The 22,151-nt window shown below is 51.9% G+C and overlaps 1 protein-coding gene and 1 long non-coding RNA gene across 6 annotated transcripts in view; one reads left to right on the top strand and one right to left on the bottom strand.

Moving 5' to 3' along the window:
* The first annotated feature begins 869 nt into the window (after positions 1-869).
* The window catches only part of TRPM1 (transient receptor potential cation channel subfamily M member 1), a 69,395-nt gene continuing 48,113 nt past the window's right edge, over positions 870-22,151 (top strand). For 3 of the 5 annotated variants that reach the window (XM_037053789.1, XM_037053787.1, XM_037053786.1), the window contains exons 1-3: positions 17,706-17,977; positions 20,673-20,752; positions 21,361-21,556. In XM_037053789.1, the coding sequence (XP_036909684.1) occupies positions 17,873-17,977; positions 20,673-20,752; positions 21,361-21,556 (381 nt within the window). In that variant the 5' untranslated portion in view covers positions 17,706-17,872. Of the gene's footprint in view, positions 1,095-17,704; positions 17,978-20,672; positions 20,753-21,360; positions 21,557-22,151 lie in introns of those variants that run through there. The other 2 variants (XM_037053788.1, XM_037053790.1) reach the window with 2 other exon arrangements.
* Positions 9,789-21,848, bottom strand: LOC118992047 (uncharacterized). Its single transcript, XR_005067530.1, has 3 exons — positions 21,814-21,848; positions 20,966-20,984; positions 9,789-9,840 (listed from the first exon to the last, which is right to left on the bottom strand). It is a non-coding gene; the product is annotated as an uncharacterized LOC118992047 (long non-coding RNA).

The following is a 22,151-nucleotide window of genomic DNA, read 5'->3' as shown; positions in this document are numbered from 1 at the left end:
AAATGAAAGCAGAAATAGTTGCAGGTCAGCCTAATAAGCCCTTAAATCTCCAGAACATCTCCTTCACCACCGGGTGACTTCCCTCGCCTGTCCTGGGGGAGTACAAAGTGTGCTGCGTGAAGAGGTCGAATCATAAGGCCTCTAGGTGTGGGAACCCGAGGCAGGACTAAGGAAAAGGGTCTCTTCTGAAAATAGGGTGCAGACAGAGGCAAAATGCCCAGAACAAGGTCCTCTCACACATCGGGGAACCTTGGCAGCTACGCTTTATTTATAAAATAAAAGTTTTATTTTTATTTTATACACACACACACACACACACACACAGCCCTGACTGGTGTGGCTCAGTGGGGTGGGCATGTCATCCTGCAAACCAGACGGAGGCTGGTTCGATTCCCAGTCAGAGCTCATGCCTGGGTTGGGGGCTGCAAGAGGCAACTGATCAATGTTTCTCCTCTCATACTGATGTTTCTCACCCTCTCTTTCTCCCTCCCTTTCCCCCTCTCTAAAAATCAATGAATAAAGTTAAATGCATAAGTAGATACTGGCACCCTGAACATGCCAGGCCCTTGCCAGAGCCTCATCCCTGGCCCTCCCAGCCAGGCCCACTCTCAGAGCGCCTACTCTCCAAAAGAACGTTTCAGGAGCCCCCCACCCCCACCCCAACAGCGGGGACCAGGGGGCTCTCCGCCCTGGACAGGTGCCTCCGTCAAGACCCAAATCCTTCCACCTGACCACCCTGGGCAGCCACCACTTTCTCAAAGTAGATTTACTTTCAATCGCCATTTGCTAAATCTGCCCCCTATAAACCTTCGGGGGCTGGAGGGATTAAGGCTGATCACAGATGTTATAGAAGGACCGGGAGCCGGGCGAGCAGCGGAAGTCGGGCCCCAGGGGTCGGCGCAGCTCCTCTTGGGCACTTGTCCTTTTCGCAGGCTCCCGGCCCCAGGCTCACCCAGCCCAGTGGGCCGCCCCTGTGGGGGCTCTGTTTCTCCCCACGCAGGGGTGCAGGAGGCGGGGTCATGGGTCCCCAGCGGAAGATGAGCAGCTCTTTCAAGCGAGGCTCACTCAAGAGCTCCACGTCCGGGTCGCAGAAGGTGAGTGAGCTCTGCTGGGCGGCCTGCGGGCACAGGGACAGAAGGACAGAGGGACTCCGGTCTGCAGCTCCACCATGTGGGAGTGCCGGCCCACCCTCTGCAGACTGGTCGGTGGGGTGTTGTTCCTTCGGAGCGGTGCCTTCGGGCCCCTCTCTGGAGATGGCCCCCCTCTCCTGCTGTTGTGAGCAGCATTTGTCATCGCCTGCCTGCTGCCACCTTCGCAGACCACACCCACTGCATTCTGGGGCGCAAAAGGGTCAGATCCTCTGACCACACTGCACACCCACCCGCGGAAGTTCTGGCCTATGGCGTTTGATGATTCCGTCCCCTTAGCTCTCTGCCCCGCTAGACCCTTGGCTCACTCTTCGTTCTCCCTCACATGTTTGGGGGAGCACCATGTGGGCTTTGCAAGACCCTCGGCAAGGATCCGAACCCCCTCGGAGCACCTGTGGAGGGTCAGGCGGCTCCTAAGACTCAGAGCAAATTGTGGGGAAGGCGCCCTGACGGCCCCTCCCCCCCCCAACCCCAGACAGGATCTTTGAAAAATGTGGGTTGATTTGAAGCCTACGCTTGCTGTTCCCAATGCTGAGCTTTATGAACCTCTGAGCACGGGGAGTCTGGATAGGCCTCGCCCTTCTGCCGTGACCGCTGCTCGGATTCGGGGGTGAGGGCCAGGTCACTCGGGGCCTCTGGACACCCGCCCCCCGAGTGAGCCTCAGGGGCTCAGTTGGGCATCTCCGCTCCTCCCACTGGTGTAGGAGGTTGCGCAGGAGCCGGAGCAGGAACCGGCCCTGAGGAGAGAGGGCATGCCTCTGTCCCCCAGACAAGCACAGAGCCCCCACGGCACGCCAGGCAGCGCTGCGGCCACCACGTACCTGGCCGGGCAGCCACGTGGGGTCAGTCATTCAGCTGAGCTGCAGAGAGAGGGCTGACATGGGGCCACGTGTCCTGCACTCCGCTCGTGTATATAGAACGTGTACGCCTACCTAGGGTTTTGTTGCTGTTTGCTTCCAAAGATGAGATCCCAATCTTTCTCTGTGTTTGGGGCCTACACCGTGTAAGATTCTCAGAACCAGGACAAGTCCTTCATGTGAGGACACTGAGATTCTGAAAGGACGGACCTGCTGAATTCGGGTGGGCCTGCTCTGCCCAGGAGGGGCTGCTCAGCACGGAGCCATGGGGTCCCCAGACTTCGCTCTTCCCAGACAGCCACGTGGCTCTCCCCTCCCTCACTCTGGCCACGCCCATCTGAAATAAGCCCCTCCCACTGGCCCTTTCCTCTTTATTTCCCTCACTGGGGAGATCACCACTTTATATGATGAATCTCCCTGTCTATTCATCCTCGGCGCCCCTAGACCGCCAGCCCCAGGGACCTGGGTTTGGCCCGCCTCTGAGACGAGGCCTGGGACAGGCTTGGCCTGCGCAGGGCACTCGCTGGTGTGGTCTTTGTTCATCTTCTGTATTTTGGCCTGATTCGCATGGTCTCCCCGCGCCCCGCCCCCCTCCCCCCCGCGGTGGTTAGAGACTACCTGAGTAGGATCAATAACAAGACCAACACGGTGCACCTGCTCTCGGGTCGCTGGCCCCTGGGAAAAACTGGGACATCTGCAGCCAGGAGGGGTGCCAGGAGGGGTGCTGTAGCCTCCACAGCCCAGGCCCTCAGAAGTAAACGTGCTTTGCAATTACCGGGGATCATGGCTACTAGCAAAGGGGCATGGCTAGAGGTTTGGGGGGTGTTCATTTTGCTGAGTAACCACCGACCACTCTAAGGCAGGATTAGGGCGCTCTGAGTAGCATGTAAAGGAAATGGATGGACTGGGCAGGTGCCAGATGACACAGAAGAGCAGGTCAGCGAGGCTGAGCCGAGAAGTCTCCTGCTAGGGCTGCGCCCAGCCACCTGCACCCTGGCCGCACCACGAGGCGCAATCCCGGGAAGGGGGTGAGGGCTCTGTGTAGGGTAATCCGCACGATGGCCGGGACGTGGGGCGGCAGCTGGCTGGGCTAATGCCCCTTAATATCTGCTTTCATGTGATTAATGCCTGTGGATAAACCCTTGAACCCGGGAGAGCAGGCCCAAGCGCTAAGCCTGCCAAGAGCATCCCTTTGGGTTATGCTGGGAGTGGAGAGGCATTTCAGAGATTTACATTTTGGGGACAAGCCATCGTTTCAGAGTGTAGGGCAAGTAATAAAGAGATGGACTGAACTGCTGGGGAGCCCAGGCAGGGGGACAGGAGGGAGATGGGCCAAGCCTGGGGTTGGGGTGTGAAAGTCACTGGTGTCCCCAAGTGTCCTATCCCTGCCACACACACACACTCTCACCCCCCTGGGCCCACCCTCTCCCCCTCCCCCTCCAGACAACACTAGTCAGACGCCCTGAGTTTTCTGCCACTTCTCTCTGTCGGCTCAGTTGCTCCTCTCCTTTACACACAATGTCTTTTACTTTTTTTTTGCCCTATACTCCTAATAAAAGACACTGCTAACCTGTTAGGTTGAACCATTCAAAAATCGCCATTTGTGGCGGTCCAAAACAGTCGAATAGCTTTGTCCTGTATTTTTAGGAAGTTGGCAAATGAGGCAGAGCGAAAGGCCGCTGGAGGGCAGGTTGGTTCCGGAGCGGCCAGGTGGGGGCAGCAGAGAGCTGAGCCCGCAGGACTCCGGGCTCACCAGGTGGGCTGTGGACAGAGCAGGCCCAGAGGACGGCCTGTGCCAGATAACAGTAAGCAGTAAGAGGAGCCACAGTGCCCAGAACCTTTTACTTGGACAGAGCTGAAAAGTAAAAGCACAGGATGTGACAATCGTACTACTTACTAGTTCTTGCGATAGGCTCTCTAGCCCCTTGTAGTCTGGCTTATCCTGTGGGCAGAGACTCTAGACAGGATTCCCTCCCCGACGCCCCAGCCAGCGCTCCATCTCAGTCCACAGTGCAGAGGTGACCTTGGTCAAAGGCAGCACGCCCCCAACTGGGGACTGACCCTGCAACCCAGGCACACGCACTGACCGGGAAGCAAACCCACCATCTTTCAGTTGTACCAACCATACTGCTCCAACCCACTGAGCCACACGAGCCAGGGCTCAAGAACACAGACAGCTTAAAGGGAGAAAAGGTCAAGTTGACTTTCTTGTAATTGGACCCACATTTTGGGAGACTGGCCATTGATCCAGAGTTAAGATTTCAGATGCATTAGCACAGGGTTTGGAATTTGGAAGTCCCCTGCTAGGTCCCACCAGAGGGCAGAATGTCACGTTCAGAGTTTTATAGATTCCAGCACAGTGACTCACTCACTGAGGCTTCTTACGTGCGAATTAACAAGATGTCAGGAATTTGGTGAGAAGGAAAACCAGCTCCCATAATGCTCTCGCCTTGGAACTTCCAGAAGCTTCAGCAGACCAGGCTACTGTCCTCCTTTGGATAGATTTGCCACACCAGTTCTTTTTTCTTTTCTTTTTTTTTTAAATAGAGATTTTGAGAGAGAAAGCCAGAACATTGATTTGTTGTTTTACTTATTGAAGCATTCGTTGGTTGATTCTTGCATGTGCCCTGACTGGGGATCGAACCCGCAACCTTGCAACCTTGGCACATGAAGATGATGCGTTGACCAACTGAACTACCCAGCCAAGGCAGCAAGTTCTTGACCTTCATACTGGGGTAGGACTCCTACAACGCCTTGACACAACCGATCGTTTCCATCGCAGAGTCACTGGCTCTATTTTCGTTGTAGAGATTATTCTGGAAACTGAAAAGCACTCCGTGTTTGGCAGGATTTTTTTTTCTCCCATGTGCTTGTTATCCTAGCTCGAGTCATCTGCCAACATTGCAACATGAGGTCCTGAGGAGCCCAAACCCTCCACAGTGACCGGCGATGAACCACGTTAATAGCTCCCGCTCTGGCCAGCCTGGGGCCCTGTGCGCTGGAACAGGGCAGTGTGAAAAGCGTTAATGTAAAAACATCTAAACCTGCAGAGAATTTTCACGAGGGTTTACTGGCGCCGAGCTGGTGACATGCCAGGAAGCAAGATTTCAGATGCTACAAAGAATGGCCGTGTTTTGCTTACTGGTATGCATTCGAAATTAAGGGGAGAACTAGGGAAGAGATGTGAAGGAGGGAACAAGGGTGGGGTGGGGGGAATCTCTACGCTCATAGTTTACAAGATCAAGGCCACGCACTCCCTTGAGGGAGCTTTAACAGAGGTGTGTTGGCCTTTGTGCAGGGAGTCAGCAGATAAGGGCTTGCTTAAGGCCAGGAGAAACCTTTCGCTGTAGAAGCTCTGTGCCTGGGGCGTGACCACTCACCAGGCGTTACCGCCCAGTTAAGAATTTTTTTATCAGATCACCCTGTGGGGTTACCTTCCCTCCCTGGGCTTGTCAGGTTTATTACAGAACCCCTTTTCTTTCACAAAAGACTGCGGCCAATAGGAGATTATTGACCAGGCTGGGAACGGTGGGAGAGCGACTGGCATGTTTAGCCACCTTGGTCCCCGGGGGGTCACCAGGCACACCCTTTAGCTTTCGGACAGAGGAGAGAATTTCCCATGCCTGCGTTCCATATGGCTTAGCCCCTGGTGAGAAAACCTACTTTGTTTTTCTGTCACTAAGGGAGGGAGTTATGGAGAAGTAGAGGCCGAGTTCGTGGTGAGTAAAGGCACTGATAGGCCCGTAGGGGTCTGCCTCCTCTACTTTTCCATTTTCTCATTTTTATGGTTATCTTTGACAGCTAGAGCAAAGATTTTAAATCCTTCTCTGGTCTTCTTCATTTGGGAAGGCATTGTTCAATGAAATATGAGTTTAATTTACTATATATATATATATATATATATATATATATATATATATATTTAAATCCTTACCCCAGGATATGTTAATTGATTTTATATAGAGAGAAGGGGTAAGGAAGGGAGGGGGAAAGAGAGAGAGAAAGAGAAACGTCAGTTGGTTGCCTCCTTTTTGCACCCTGAAGCCACAACCTATTTTGCTGCACAGAACAATGCTCCAACCAGACAGGCCACCCGACCAGGGCACCAAGAAACTGCTGTTAATCTACATCTTCCACCTCTTTATTTCAGAGCTCCTGCCAATTCCGTCATTCCTAAGTCAACACTACTTTGTTGTCAAATGTATGCAATTGGCTGAGTTTCTAAATTTGAATTGGAAGGATCCGTGTAAGCTCTGATGAATTGTCTTGTATATGTTATATGTTGTGATTATATTATATATGATTACTGTGTTATCGTATATGTGCACACACACATAACCTCATAGTTTTGCCCCCTGCAAAGGCCTGAAAACAATTCCATTCAGAAACAGATACTGGTTTCCTTTTTCTTTAAAGATTTTATTTATGCCCTGGCTGGTGTAGCTCAGTGGATTGAGCACGGGCCTGCGAACCAGAGGATCGCGGTTCGGTTCCCAGTCAGGGCACATGCCTGGGTTGCAGGCCGGTTCCCTGCAGGCCAACTCCCAGCAGGGGACACACCAAAGGCAACCATACATCGATGTTTCTCTCCCCGTCTCCTTTCCCCTCTAAAGATAAATAAATAAAATCTTTTAAAAAAAGATTTTATTTATTTATTTGCAGAGAAGGGAGAGGAGAGAGAAAGAGAGGGAGAGGAACATCCATGTGTGGTTCCTTCTCACGTGCTCCCCACCGGGGACCTGGCCTGCAACCCAGGATGTGCCTTGACGGGGAATCGAACCAGCGACCCTTTGGTTCGCAGGCCTGCGCTCAATCCGCTGAGCCACACCTGCCAGGGCCAGGTACTGGTTTCTAAAGACTGTTGCCCACCAACAGGAACCCAGGCTCCTTGGAGAAACCGCTGAGAAATAGCCAGGTCTAGGGCAAGAAATGTACCAGACAAACTCAAAACACCCTTCCGTTGCAGACAGCAAGGCAGTGCTGAGACGCCCGGTGGCGTGCCAGGAGGATGCCAATCAGGACACTTTGCGCGACAGTGAGGAAAATCACGGCTCTGGATGGAAAGGCATCATGTGTGCGTCAGCCCACGGATCCATACTGACACCCAGAAACCCAGAAATGCCTTGGGATGAGATGAGATGAGGCAAGGGAACCACTTGATAAAGTGAAGTTTCACTTTATAAATGAACGCCAGCTGATACATGAAGAAGTCTGTGTTCATTGACTTTAGAGAGAGAGGAAGGGAGGGAGAGGGAGCCACAGACATCCATGTGAGAGGAAAACATAGATTGGTTGCCTCCCGTTCGCACCCCGACTGGGGATCAAACCCGCAACCTGGGTATCTGCCCTGACCGGGAATCAAACCTGCCAAGTTTTGGTGTGGTAGGCCTGACCGCCCCCCACACAGAGCGTCATACAGAGGAGAATTTCAGAATTCGGCGGGGTTTCTCTCCTGCTAGTCACTGAGAGCTGGAATGACTGTCTATATTGCTACAGGGTTCCCAGCGCGGCAGGCTGGGGGGCTGTGGTTGTGGGTTCTTCGGGCTGCTTGCTGGTGGCGCGGGGGCAGTGGGGGTTCAAAGCACCCGGGCGAGAATCAGGAGTCAAGTGGGACTCACGAGGCATTCAGTTCTCCATCTCTTCACCTTGCCCTCTGGCCCAGCCTCAGGCGCCTTGGAAAAGGATCAGGGAGATTACTGTCAAGAGTTCGGCCTTCCCGGGTTCCCCGGCCAGCAGCCCTGAATAGGGCCTTCTGAAGGGCAGATTATGTTCAATTGTCTCAATTATGCAAACCAAGCTGACATTTCCAGCAGGGGAAAGGAGGAGGGGGCAGATCACTTCAAAGGCGAAATTCCAGCCCCCCCTTCCCCCTCAGATCCCAAGGCAGCTTTCATGGGATGCCACATGGGGCCCGGCTTTCCTTTTGTGGCCTGGGAGGCAGGTCACGGGGCCATGCCCTCACTGGGATCACGAGGGTCGGGCACAGGCTCTCATATGCTATACACGTGGACTCCTCTTAAGGAGAGTGTCCTCCCCGGCCAGCTTCCTGCCCAAGCCAAGGAGGAGGCTAGGCTGCACCCTCCCTGCTCTGCCACCACAGCAGGTAAGCTCAGTTGTGGCTCTACAGATGGGGCCTCTGGCGCCTCACCTGCTGAGGCCGCTGGACAGGGCCCTCCGGGGGTGGCCAGTGGACCCATGCACAGCTAAGAGGACACCAGCATGATTCCCTGAGGGGATACCCGCTAAGAGCTGGGCCACTGCTGGGCTCTGAGAAGCTGAGGCTCCCTTGGGGCTTCTAACTCCCCGGCTGCAGGGCTCGGCCCCCCGGTCTGTCCTCCCTCAGCACCCGACCTCCGTTCCTTTGCTCCCTGGATGGCGTGTGTGCCTGAGAGGCCTAGAAAACTCAGAAGTCCTTAGGGAGGGAGGTGTTTATACCTGTCTGTCTTTACCCGCTGATCATTTCTAACTACGAATTAGAACCCCAGGGCCCCAGCCAATGTGGCTCAGTTGGCTGGAACATCGTCCTGTAACTGAAAGGTTGCAGGTTCGATCCCCCGCCTAGATGCATATGGAGGCCAGCAGTCAATGTTTCTCTCTCTCCCTCCCTCACTCTCTGGAAGCAATAAAAAATGTCCACAGGGGAGGATAAAAACAACAACAACAACTTAGGGAAGTCTGGCTGGTGGCTCAGTTGGTTGGAGCATCATGCCGTGTGCAGAAAATTTGCTGGTTCCATCCTCAGTTGGGACACATGCCTGGGTTGTGGGTTTGGTCCCTGGTCAGGGCATGGACAGGAGGCAACCTATCAGTGTCCGCCCCCCCCCTCTTGCTCTTCCTCTCTCTCTAAACTCAATAAATATATCCTCAGGTGAAGATTTAAAACAACAACAACAACAAGAAAAAGGCAGGTTATGCCACACCGGGTTCATGAAGGGAAGTCCAGCTTCCCTGTCACTGCTGGTGGGAGTGGGAACTGGTTTCTAGAAGGCAGTTCAGGAATATATGCCAAAGTCAAGAAATTCCACGTTTCGGGGTCCGAGGTAGGCCGAGATTCACACAGCGCAGTTACTACTGTGACATGCAGGGCACCGTCCGAGCGTCCAATACGGAGTATTGGGTGCGTAGATTGTGGGCCAGCCACAGGTCAAATGGCAACGTGTCACTCCTACGATGGCACAGACTGTGTAACGGCAATGTGCAGAAGGCCGTGTTTTTCACCTCACACACACAATCTAGTCCTAGACCAAAGCCCAGGAATACTTTGAAATGCTACCTGCTATTATTTTAGGCTAATTTCTGAGGACATTTCTTCTTCTTCTTCTCCTTCTTCTTTTCCTCCTCCTTCTTCTTCTTTCTTCTATAATCAGCACATTTTCTTTTTGTTACCAGAAATGATATCTTTTCTTTAAACCTTAAGCAGAAAAGTTAGCAGAAATAGCAGGGGTGGGAGGGAAAAGAAAGAAAATATTTATAGGAATTGTTCATGGTTGACCATGGAAAGGTCAGGAACAGAGACAGGAATGAAGGAGGGTCCGGTGGGGAGAAGACGAGACAAATTTGCTCTTTCTGAGAACAGACTTAGGAAGGAATTATGAAGGAGTTAGGACAGGGGGACCAGCCTCCCTGGGGGCAGACGTAAATAATACCGGTTTGATTTTACGGATGGATTCTCTTCCGGAATGTTCACCAAATAACATTTTGCAAACTAACAGCAGTTTTAATTTCTTTATTTGTTGATTTTAGAGAGAGAGGAAGAGGGAGGGAGGGAAAGAAACGTTGGAGTGTTGTTCCCCTTACCAATGCATTCCTTGGTTGATTCCTGCATGTGCCCTGACCTGGGATCGAACTCACGGCCTTGGTGTATCAGGCTGATACTCTAACCGACTGAGCTACTCAGCTGGGGCTGACAGCAGTTTTCATTCATGGCATTTGCAGCAATATTTGTAGCATAAATCAACTACTCCCCACAGTGTGTTTTAGGCCCCCAGAACATTGGACACATCAGCCAATGTTGAAGGTGTCATCGGTCCATTGCTGGGACAAGTGTCGAATCTGGTTGGGTCTGGCTCCTTGCAGCCTTATTTCTTTGCTTTGCGAAGCGGATATGGAGCAGTGACAGAAAGACACAGGGGCATTTTCTGTGGCTAGTCATCTTTCTTCTGGACCAAGTGAACACAATGCACACTTTCTATTAATTTATAACCCTCTGGGGGTATTAGACATTTTTAGAAAATTCTCTTATGCTTTGGTTGAAAATGTTTTCCAGATGTCCTATAATTTGTGTGTGTGTGTGTGTGTGTGTGTGTGTGTGTGTAAACTCTGGACCTGGGAGAGTAGAAGGCTTCACCTGGGGAATAAGGGGCCTAGTCCCCCCCCAAAATGCCTTTCATGCCCTGGACGTGAATAGGGTTCAGTGACAACACGTCGCTAAAAAGACCGTCGTAGCCAGTCGCGTTGGTGTGCGGAGGGATCTGGGCGGTGGACACACACCAGGACCTTCTCTTCCTGTGATGTTACGGTTTAGTCCAGGGAACCCCGACTTACATGCATAGGCTGCTGCACGCGGCACCAGCTGGAATTTATCCCGCTGTTTCCCAGAAACTGTGTCTTCAATTGATATCCAGTTGGGGGAAAAATGCATTTACAATGCTACGGAAATAAGCTAAGGGCAGCTCACTGAGCTCCCCACCCTCGCAGCCCCCGGTCTTCTTGATGCTGCGTGTCTCTCCTCCCTGCCTCGGCCCTGCTTCTGGCTCCTACCCCACCTGGTGTGTCCTTCCCCATAAACACAGCAAGGACAGCACGTCCTGTGTCCTTGTTCTCCAAGGCCTGGTTATGCTAGATATGCCCCTAGGTAAGGCTGAACTGGCAGGCGGCCTCTCTCCACGGGCACTGCAGATGCCATTTCTCATGCCAGAGCTAGCTGCATTCAGAAAAGTAAATGCAGAGCCCTGGCTGGTGTGGCTCAGTGGATTGAGTGCCGGCCTGGAAACCAAATAATCCCTGGTTCAATTCCAAGTCAGGGCACATGCCTGGGTTGCAAAACAGGTCCCCAATAGGGGGCGCACAAGAGGGAACCCCACATTGATGTTTCTTTCTTTCTCCCTCCTTACCCTCTCTCTAAAAATAAATAAACAAAATCTTTAAAAATAGTAAATGCAGGTAAGTGAAATCAATTCTATAACTTGTTTAATTTGATATTTTTAAAATATTTCAACATGGACTCTATGAAAAAACTAAGTAATGAGATATTCCATGTGCTTTTTTATAGTAAATTTTCAAAACCCCGCCAAATGAATTTTGTTGTTGTTGTTTTTTAAACCTTCACCTGAGGACATTTTTTCATTCCTTCTAGAGAGAGAGGAAGAGGGAGAAACTTTGATGCAAGATAGTAGCTTTGATCCTCTGCCTCTGGTGGGAGTCCCCTACTGGAGATTGAACGCATAACCTTTTGGTTATGGGATGGCGTTTGAGCCAGGGCAGCCAGGGCCCGAATGCGGTTTTTTGAAGTCTTTGTTGGGGCAAAAGGCAGTTTTCCGTCTTCCCCTTATGCTCCCAGATCAGGTGCGTTCCGACTGGCCCCACTTCAGGGCCTTGAAAGGCGCACATATCAAGGTTTGCTCTTGTAAAGCCAGGTCATGCAGAACGATCTCCCTACATGTCATTTTTTTCAACTACTAATAGATGTAGTCATCCTTCAGAAGCTGTAGTTCTATTTTAGTCTTTTAAATAGTTGCAGAGCCGGTGATTTACTACATCGTAATTGTTTTAACCAGTCCCTCCGCCCCCCACCCTCTCCACCCCCATTGTAGACAAATAAGAGGTTTCCAGTTTTTCACTTAGCTCAAAATATGCAGCAACAGACCTCCATGCGTTGCCTGTAAGTGGAAAAAAAAGTTGCAGGCAACAGATGGGTGGGAGCGGAAGTGCCCGGCCACCTCCAAAGACAAGCAGTTGGGAGGGTGGGACAAAGGCGGCTGACTCTCAACCAAGCGGGCCACCAGCTAGTCTTCTGGTTTGGTTTAGATGTTGGTGCCTTTGAAGCGAAATTGAAGGACTGTGCTACTTGTGTGTGTGTTTAAATTGCTTGGAGAGAGAGAGAGATTGCAAGAGAGAGAGATGTGTTGTTCCACTTATGCACTCATTCATTGGCTGATTATTGCATGTGCCCTGACCAGGCATCAAGCCAGCAACCATGGCATATTGGGGCCATGTTCTAACCAACCGAGCTACTCAGCCAGGGCTGCCCTTGGTCCTTAAATAAGAGAATCTGTGGCTGGATTGGTGGCGGTTCCAGCCCCTCCCCCTGGTGGACCTATTGGCAGGCCAGTGAGGGCCACCTGCACCCCCCACTGAGCTCCGTAGGCCACCTGGGTCTGCCCCACTGCCCTCCAGCAGGTGTGCCTTCCCCACCCTGGTGGCCCCAGCAGACAGAACACTTTTGCAGTTTTCATGGTACATAACTCTTTCCCCTCCTTGGTGAACCTCAGGTATGTGGCATCAGATGCGATTTGTTCTTTTATGACTGGCCTATTTCATATGTGGGCCCTGGACATGTTGGCTCTCAATGGTTAAAAAAAAAGAAAAAAAATCAAGGAGCAAATATGGAAGATGCAGCAGCCCCAGCCCTGCTGCTACTTGGGAGGCCGGCAGGGCTGTATAATTACATAGTATGATATCTGATGGCTCTGAAGTGGCCCGCCTTCTTTTTTTGTCTTGCCTTTTTTCCTTTCCTAATTGACTCTTAGCCCTTGCTTAGGGCTAATCACCACCCTGCATTCTACCCAAAGGTCAGCAGCCCCTCACTCATGGGGAGGTCAGAGGTCATCCTGGCAGGCCCCAGCCCTGAGAGGTAGTAGCACCACCTTGAGTTAAGACAGTCTCATAGGTGATTTGACTGCATTGAGAAAGATCAGCCCACGAACAAGTAGGCCAGTGTGCAATTTTAACAACGAGACCCAGATAATTCTGGTGAAATGCATGCACCGAATTCTGAAAGGCCTTTCTCTCAGTCCGTTTGGGCCCGCATTAAGAGAATAGTGTAGACTGGGTGATGCATGAACAACACACTTAAAAAAAAAGATTTTATTTATTTATTTTTAAAAAGAGGTGAAGGGAAAGAGAGGGAGAGAAACATCGATGTGTGGTTGCCTCTCGCACACCCCCTACTGAGGACCTGGCCCACAACCCTGGCACTGGGGACATGTGCCCTGACTGGGAATCAAACTGGCGACCCTTTGGTTCGCAGGCCCGCACTCAGTCCACTGAGCCACACCAGGCAGGGCTGAACCAATTTATTTCTCACTCTTCTGGAGGCCAGAAGTCCAAGATCAAGGAGCTGGGAAGTTTGGTGTCTGGTGACAGCAGCTTCCTGGTTCACAGATGGCCACTTCCTTCTGGTGCCAGCATGTGGTGGAGGGGGCAAGGGGACTCTGGGGTCCCGTTGGTAAGGGCAGTAATCCCATTGGTGGGGGCTCCACCCTCCTGACCTAAGCACCTCTCAAAGCTCCCATCTCCTAACAGCCTTGTAACAGGGTGCAGCCAAGAGGGAGGCCCCAAATAGGGATTTGGAATGGGGTCCAGGACTCAAGGTGTGCAGGAAATATTAGAAAGATATGTAGGATGTCCTCATCCCTCCCCTTCCCCACAGGGTTGAGTTGAGGGCAGAGACACATGGAGCAGGACCACACAGGGCTATTTTGTACAGCAGCAGCTTTGCAGCTAACCTCTAGTGTGTTCATTTAACATATCTATAACCTTTAACTGGTTGCATAGACATGTTAAATAGCTGCAGCCTTGCTTTGAGCCAGGGGGATGGAAGTGACTTCCATGCAGGATGTAACTAGGAGGTAGCTCCCCCTGATTACAGCACCTGCATGAGAGCTTGGAGAAGATTGGCTCCATGCCATGAGGCCACGCCTGCTCAGATTTATTGTGGCAGCCCAGTAGAGCTGAAGAATACGGGAATGCTGACAGGTGTAACCGATGGTAGGAGGAGTCGGAAATGGGGCTGCAGAGGAAGATTGGCCAGGGGATTTAAACCCAGATGCGGCAGCCTTGTGAGGGAAGAACCACTCGGCTTTGGCAGAGTGGGGACCACGTGGCTTTGGGGTGCTCCCTTTTGCCCTGTGGCTTAGGAAGCAGGACAGACTTTGCCTGGAAGAAAAAGGGTGAAAGGACTCTTGCTGGGGGCCGTGAGAAGGTGCCACATGGCCCTGGGTTAACTGGAGATCGTGGCAGCAACATAGATGATGGTGCCGGAGCTCGAATCACGGACTTCTACTTCTTTTCCTGAGATACTGTACCCAGACTAGGGCAGAGGGAGAAGGAAGGACTAATATTTTAATGAAGACATTAGGTCACTACTCTAAGTCTGTATAGCTTTAAATAAACATTTCTTTTCCTTTTCACAAATCTCTGGCATTGAGAGCCGTCTTTCCTTTGGCAGTGGGCATAGAGAACCTAGTGGGGGGTCGGTTTGGTAATAGTATATCGTACCCCGCCTTGGGTCTGTTCTGTAACACCCTCACATTGGGGGTTAGGATTTCAACATATGAATTTGGGGGCACCCTGACACTCAGTCCATTGCAACTTTATTTCTACAAATGTAGAAAAAAACAATCTTTTTTGTAATTGTGAAGGGCAGCCGAACCATTGTCCCCAGCCTGGGGCTCCCTGTCCTTTATGTCATGTGAGTGGCCAGGTGCTGCCCCAGCCCCCACAGGTGTGGACAGCAGACAGGCAAGGGCAGATCCAGGTGTGTGGGGACCCACAGCCACCTGCCATTGTGCTGGACGTCAGCCAGAGTTCCCTGTCCCCAGGGCGTTCCAGAGAAGCCAGAAACCAGGATTCCCACCTGCACCCCCGCCTTCGTGAATAACAGCAGCAGTTCTCCTTAGGAAAGAGTCAAACCATGTCCCCGTGTGGGCCTCATGCCACCGCAGAATGATGGGTGTGAGGCATCTGCTCGAAATAGACACGAGACAAATGCCTTCTTTTGGCTAAACTGGTCCACAGTCATTTTGCTGTGGGCTTTGCTGTTAATTTTGGCCCTAGAAACAAGGCCACTGAGTAAACAGAGACTTGCCCAGCAGGGAACCAGCTGTTTGTGAGGAAGCCACTTCCCCAGGAGGGCAACTGCCCAGCCCAAAGCCACGCCCATCATCCGGGCCCCACCCACTTCTTCCCTTCCCCCTTCCCTGTCACCCCATCCCAGCCCTGGCCTTCCCCAGGCCTACTCCCTGCAGCACCCCCTCCCTCCTGCACCCCCTAGTGGTAGGGCCACCCCCATCCATGTGGACAATTTCCAAAAGGCCAAACAAATTCTCCTGACTCCTTGTGGCTCTCAGTCACAGGACGCTTCTCCCAGGATTTGATGCTGGCTGTCCCCACGTCCTGGGGGCCCTTCCTTCTGAATCAGCAAAACAGCCCAGGGAATAACAGGGCAAGGAGCATGTGGGTGACCGTCGCCCGGCCTGCGCAGAGGTTAACAGGTCCTGTTTGAAGCAGATGCTTCTTTCCTTTCTTAAAAAAATAAAAAAGATCTGGCAGCCCCAGCGCTCCTGGTTTTCAACACAGTGCCCTCTGACCTCCCTCCACCACCTGGCGTGGCCCCTCACAGACACTCGGTCCTTGGCAGACAGGCCATGGAGGTGCCCATGACCCTGCATCTGTCCTCCACCCCTCTGGCCTTTCTTCCACGTCACTGTCCTCTGCTCCTTGGGGCTCAGTTCCCGGCCACCTTTCTCTTTTTCTATCTGTAGAGTCTCTCATCAGCAATCCTATTGATTTTAAGGTGTAGGAGAAAGAGAGAGAGAGAGAGAGAGAAACAGAGAAACATCCATTGGTTGCCTCCCATACATGCCTCAGTCAAACCCACAACCTAAGTATGTGCCCTGACCAGGAATCGAGCCCTTAGTACATAGGACAACAGTCCGAGCAACTGAGCCACCAGGCCAGGATGATTCTCACGACTTTAGATGTTACTTACACACTGAGTCCCAAACATGTGCCACTAGCTGCGATGAGATGCCTCTGCTGTACCCATACCTCCCGCAGGCACCTGCAGCCTCCCGTCCACTGCTGATGCCGAGGGCTTGACTTTCCTCCCCACACCTGGTCCTGAGCTGCCCCACCTCCACCAACTGCAGCCCCAGCCGTCCAGTTCTGCCAGCCAGAAACCCGGGGGTCATTACTGGGGTGCTCCCTTTCCTTCGTTGTCATGAGCATCAGGTCCCCAGCCGGCCCCCCAGCCCCCACCAAATCCCTCCCATCTGCTCCCCCACCTTATCTCCACCGCGCCAGCCCACACCTCCAACATCTCTGCCCAGGCCACAGGCCAGTCTTCCTGCCTGCCTCCACTTTGTCCACCCTCACAAGTTCATGGAGTCCCCTGCAGGTACAAGGCCTAAAGTCCCCGCAGAGGGGGGTGCTCCTGCCTCACCAGCCTCCCACATAGGAGCCCCCCCGCCAGGTTCCTCCACCCACTGGGTGACCTCCCTTCTGCTCTGTGTACAGGGCCAAGGGACAGGATAAGTGCCAAGCAGTCCTGGCCATGCTGCCTTTAGGCTGTTTATTCCATGATTGAGTCTTTGTGGTTATAGGGCCCCCCTCCACCCTGCCAGGCACCCCTGGGGATACAGCAGAGAACTGAACAGGGCTTTTGTGGGAGGAGAGAGGGGAGGGATGGGGGGACAGTAGAATGAAGTGTATGAAGGACAGGAAGCAGGGATGGGGTGAGAGCCACCCTGAAGAGGGGACATTTGATCAGAGACTGGAACTCTGTCAGGGCATGATGTATAAATAAGAGTGCCTCTTATTTATCTCTCTCTTATTTATCCTCAGAAGATTCTAGAACATCTGTGGAGACTCAGCAGTAACTTGGAATTCTGAGCTGACAATATTCCTCTTAAGGAAACTTAAAAAAAAATCAATCGTTAATACCAAAGCAAAGCGCTTTTCTCCCCCAGGGAAGTTGTGTTAGTCACACGCTCGCTTTCTCATTAGAAAAAAGTAATGGGTTTTGGAGAAGCAGAGAGAAGTGGGGGGAACCTGGAGGGGGCTGGAGCCGCCAGCTGGGGCACTTGCCAGGGGGGCCACCAGCAGGGGCTGGCGCTGGGCACTCTGTGAAGCCCCCTCCAGGTTTGGAGACAAGAGGTGAAGCCAGTGCCCCTCCCCAAGGTGTCTCAGTTGCCAGACAAGGAGACTGGGGCGAGCCTGTGACGGCATTTAAAAGCTGCCTGTGGCGGAATAGCCATTAATAAAACGAGAGGCACATCACTGTTTTCCAAGCTCTTCACCCACCTCAGCGTGTTAAATGCTGTAGGACGGGTGGCGTTCCCCGCTTTTGAGGATGCGGGACCTGAGCCCAGCTGCTCAGGAGCTGGACTAGCGTTTCTCATTTCCACACGGTTTCCTGGGAGGTGCCCACTTGCAGGTTTCTTAATGAAAGTGGGTCTGAGAGGAAGGACTAATAAGGCAGGCAGAGAGAGTGGGGCCTAGAAAAGGAGCAGTGGGAGGGGCATAATGTAAAGAAGAAGCAGTGGGAGGAGCCTAGACAGGGGCAGTGGGAGGGGCCTAGAGCAGGACCAGGGGGAGGGGCTGAGAGAGGAAAAGGCAGGCTCGGAGGGTGGGGCCGGGAAATGGATGGCCATTCCGCTGTCCCGTGTCTGTATCTTCTAGAACCATTTCCAGTCTTGTCTTGAATTCGTGTCCTTAACCTTTTTGAAGAGTATGGATTAGTTCTTTTGTAGAATGCCCCTCAATTTGGATTGTCTGAGTGTCCTGATCAGGTTTAGGACATACATTTTTTGGCATTTTTGTTCAATGCATTTTACTGGGCGGTGAATATCTGTTCCTTTGCTGGGGATGCTCACTTTGTTTGAGGTGGCGCTCAGCAGCAGGCCCCACTGCAAAGCTGCTGATTTCCCCTTTGGAATTACTAAGTGTCTCTGGGAGAGACCTCGAGATCAGGTGAGCGTACTCTTACTCTTCAGACTTTCCTTTCAGCATTCAAGAAAGATTCTCGACAGTTGCCCAACGGTGATTTTCTCCTCATTCCTTCTGCATTCCGCGGCTGAGTTCCCAAGGGGAGAAAGAGCTCTCCCTGGGTTTTGTCGTGTGGGTTTCTATCAGAGTGGATTCATGGGTCCTGACTTCAGCCGAAGAGTTGTCATTCTTTACTGCAATCATTTATTTTCATGCGCAAATGATCCCTGATAAAGCCGGTGGGAGCCCCTTCAAAGTGGCTCTGTGTTCTTTTGATAAGTCCCCAGGTCAAAAGAAAGCAATACCCCAAACCACGTCCGTACCCTCTGCCCTAACAAGACGTTCTTGGCTCTCCTTGCCCTTTCCCTGCCTCCGTCCTGGATGTGGTCATTTTCGCAGGGTTTTGCTTCATGGAGAATGACACACGGGTGGCACCGGCATCGTTGCTGTCGGAGGATCGTTGCTGCCCACCCCGTCCCTGGGTAGGGCCAGGGGACGTATGTATGCACATGAATGCAGACATATGTGTCTGTGCAAGGCACGCACAGGACGCCCACGATCCCAGAGTCCCCATACTCACGCCTGGGCGATTGTTCGTCAGTCCCAATCTATCCATAGTGATGGCCCAGGTGTGTGTCACTCATATCAACCCCCACAGACACCCCCCCTGACCCGGGGGGACGAACACTGTGCCCGGAGCAGCCCTGTGGTCCCTATCATGTTTACGAGATGCACTTTGGCAAAACCATCAGGGGACTTTGAGGAACACATTTATTACCCACAGGGCCCAGGGTGTGCATGGAACCCCAAGAGTCACACAATTGGAGGTAGGGGCAGACAGGCAAAGAGACTGTGCATGCGAGTCTCAGTGTTCATTAGGGCCCGGGGTAGTGTGTCTCTGGTTCCAAGGCTTCACTCCTTGCAGGCTAATCTGAAGCTGAAGAGTTGGGATTAGGGCAGGAGAAGAGAGGAGTGAGACCCTAGATCCCGCAGGGCTTCCTGAGAGGGGAACCTTGATGGGTGGGGCGGCCTTGTTTGCCACCTGGTTGTGTTGCTAGTGGCAGCCGTGTCTTGCAGTTGACAGTGTGTTCCTCTAAGACCAGTGTCTTCTGACAAGTGTTTCGGCGATCAGAACCTCTCCTATGCTCACCTCTCCCCTTGCGGGTGGGCTAGACTGAGCGGCTCCTTCTAATGAACAGAATACGGCAGAAGGGATGAGATGTCACTTCAGAATTTCAGTTATAACGAGCCCGTGGCTCCTGTAGTGCATGGGTCTTGTGTTTGTCACTCTGATGGCAGTCGCCTGCCAGGCTGTCAAAGGCCCCGGTGGCAGGGAATTGAGGGAGGCGTTGGGTCAGGGACCTGAAGAAGATCTGGATCTCACGTACATGTGGGGGCTTGGAAACGGATTGCCCCCAATCTCATTCCCCCGAAGGAGACCACAGCCCCATCCGTAGCTGGACTGAATCCTTGTGTGTGAAAGACCCACGGTCTGACGCACCCCACTAAGCCATACCCTTTGCCTGGCCCAGGGAGACTGGGAGACTATAAATGTTGGTTGTTTGGAGCCATTAAATTTTGGGATACATTGTTTTGTTCAGCAATTGATAACTAACACAATATGTTATATACACCACGTGTACATGTATATGGGTGTGGAGAGAGGGACCCCATGCCCTGACTGGGAATTGAACCAGCAACCCTTTGCTTTGCCAGACGGGGCCCAACCCATTGAGCCACACCAGTCAGGGTGACTCCCACCATTTGTAATCTCTTGTCTTCAACAGTGAGAAAAACCCAGCCCCCATCATCTACAATATATTGATTTATGTGTTCAGTCTTGAATTACGAGATTGAGATTCTATGTCTCTGAAAAAGTAGCCTTTTCACAGAAGTTCAGTATTTATTCAGAGTTCTTGTCTTTGGTCAAATGCATATAGTCCAAATACTTTGAACTTTGTTCCCCCCCCCCCCAAATAAAAAAGGATGATGCTCTCCCAGCTTTTTTGGGAAGTGAGGAGTGAAATGCAAAAGGGTAAGCACATTTTCTTCCCAGACAGAAAATGCCCCGATTGCTAGAACATTCCGTGAAGAAGGGCTGGGCAAGGACTTCAGAGACTCGCAGTTCTGCATTTTCCCCTCTGGGCTGACGGCTGCTCTTTCTCTCTCATGAAATTATTTGGAGAGAAAAGTGTATGGTGTTGCTTTCTGAAGGCCCTGGGGAAGGTTTTGAATTATAGTCATTCCTGTTATGCAAAAGGAAGCCAAGTGGCCAACTGACTCTGAGGTTTCCCCAGAAAGGCTGGGTTTGGGTGGGGCCCACAGGGTCTTCCAGAAGGATGGGAACCCGGCTTGGACCATCTGTGCACGCTGGGACTGGGGCCAGGACTGTCTGAGGGGAAGTGGGGTGGCCTCTGTCCTTGCCATGACCTCACAGGGGAGGGTCTCTGTGACACTGGGTCACCACCACTACCGTCCTTCGAGGAGGCGCCCATGGAGACAAGGCAGACCCAGACCTGCGCTGCCGCCCAAGTGGGTGGGGACAGCCTGCAGGCGTCTACTCAGATGCCTTTGGGTAAACTTCCTGTAAATCACGTATTCACTTGACAAAAGTGAAAGGATGAACTCTGAGGATGTATCGAGAAGACACGAGCCTAATTTCCACTTCTTTCTCTTCCAGGGACAGAAAGCTTGGATAGAAAAGACCTTTTGCAAGCGAGAATGTATCTTCGTCATTCCCAGCACTAAAGACCCCAACAGGTACCCTGGAAGCCATAATTGAGACATCATCCAAACCCACACTTGTCCACCAGTTACCAGCAACTATTCTTTTTTTATGTTTTTTTTTAATCCTCACCCGAAGGTATTCTCCTTGATTTTAGAGAAAGAAGGGAGAGAGAAACTTCGATCATTTTGCCTTCTGTACACACCCCAACTGGGGATCAAACCTACAACCTAGGGATGCACCCTGACTGGGAATCGAACCCACAACCTTTTTGGTCTATAGGATGATGCTCTGAGCCACCTGGTCAGAGCACCAGCAACTATTCTTCTAGTGCCTGGGGTGAGGGAGCCAAGAAGGATGGTCAGGATCCACCCTCACGGGAGTCGTTAGCCAGGGAGTTACTTGGGCCTTAACCGAGTAGGTTCCTCTGTTAAGATACAAATAGGCTGCTATTGGCCATATCCGCCTCTCACCCAGATGTGAACTCTCACACCCAGGTGGGCACTTGATCTCAGTGACCTATTTCCAGGGCAACGTTGTTAGAGTTTCATGACCTTATTCTGATGATGCGTTACAGAATTGTACACCTGAAACCTATGGCATTTTCAACGTCTTCGTCGCTTTTACTCTTCTTTGCTTTCAGGTGTTGCTGTGGCCAGCTCACCAACCTGCATATCCCCCCTCTGCCCAGTGTGACATCAGGCAAAAATGGGGAGGAAAACAAAGAGGTGGGGAGTCAGCCCGAGAAATGGTCAGTGGGCAAGCACACGCAGAGCTACCCAACAGATTCCTATGGGACAATCGAGTTCCAGGGTGGCGGATACTCCAACAAAGCCATGGTAAGAGAGGGCTGAGCCCCATGCCTCCCAGAATCCCCCGCGGCAGGTGCCTGCGTCTTCTTTCAGGGGTGTGGCTGTCTTTCTGGATATTTTATGGCAAATGCACGTAATAGAGCTGCATGCTCAGCATTTAACTTTTTAATTGATTGCTTTTAGAGGGAGGCGGGGAGAAAGAAACATCAGTTTGTTGTTTCATCCATCCATGCATTCGTTGGTTGATTGTTCTATGTGCCCTGACCAGGGACTGAACCTGCAACCTTGGTGTATCAGGAGGATGTTCCAGCCAACTGAACTCCTCAGCCAGGGCTCGGCGTTTTAGTCACGAGACTGATAAACAGCCCACTAGTACAAAGAATGTGCAGAGTCCGTAAATCCATACCAAGTCTGTGAATCCGTGGGTCATGCTTGAGCCCAATTCTGCAGGCCTATCCATCATTCCATCTCCATTGGAGAGAGAGAAATTGTGGTATTTGTTTTTTGGTGTCATCTGCATTTTGTTTTGTTTATTTTTTTAAAGATTCTATTTATTTATCTTTAGAGGGGAAGGGAAGGAAAGAGGGAAAGAAATATCAATGTATGGTTGCCTCTTGTGCGT

Source organism: Sturnira hondurensis, unplaced genomic scaffold (genome assembly GCF_014824575.4).
Source record: "Sturnira hondurensis isolate 20B ecotype Veracruz unplaced genomic scaffold, ASM1482457v3 Scaffold0007865, whole genome shotgun sequence".
Classification (NCBI taxonomy): domain Eukaryota; kingdom Metazoa; phylum Chordata; class Mammalia; order Chiroptera; family Phyllostomidae; genus Sturnira; species Sturnira hondurensis.
Note: the sequence above shows the minus strand (reverse complement) of the source record. Positions and strands in the feature narration are given on the sequence as shown.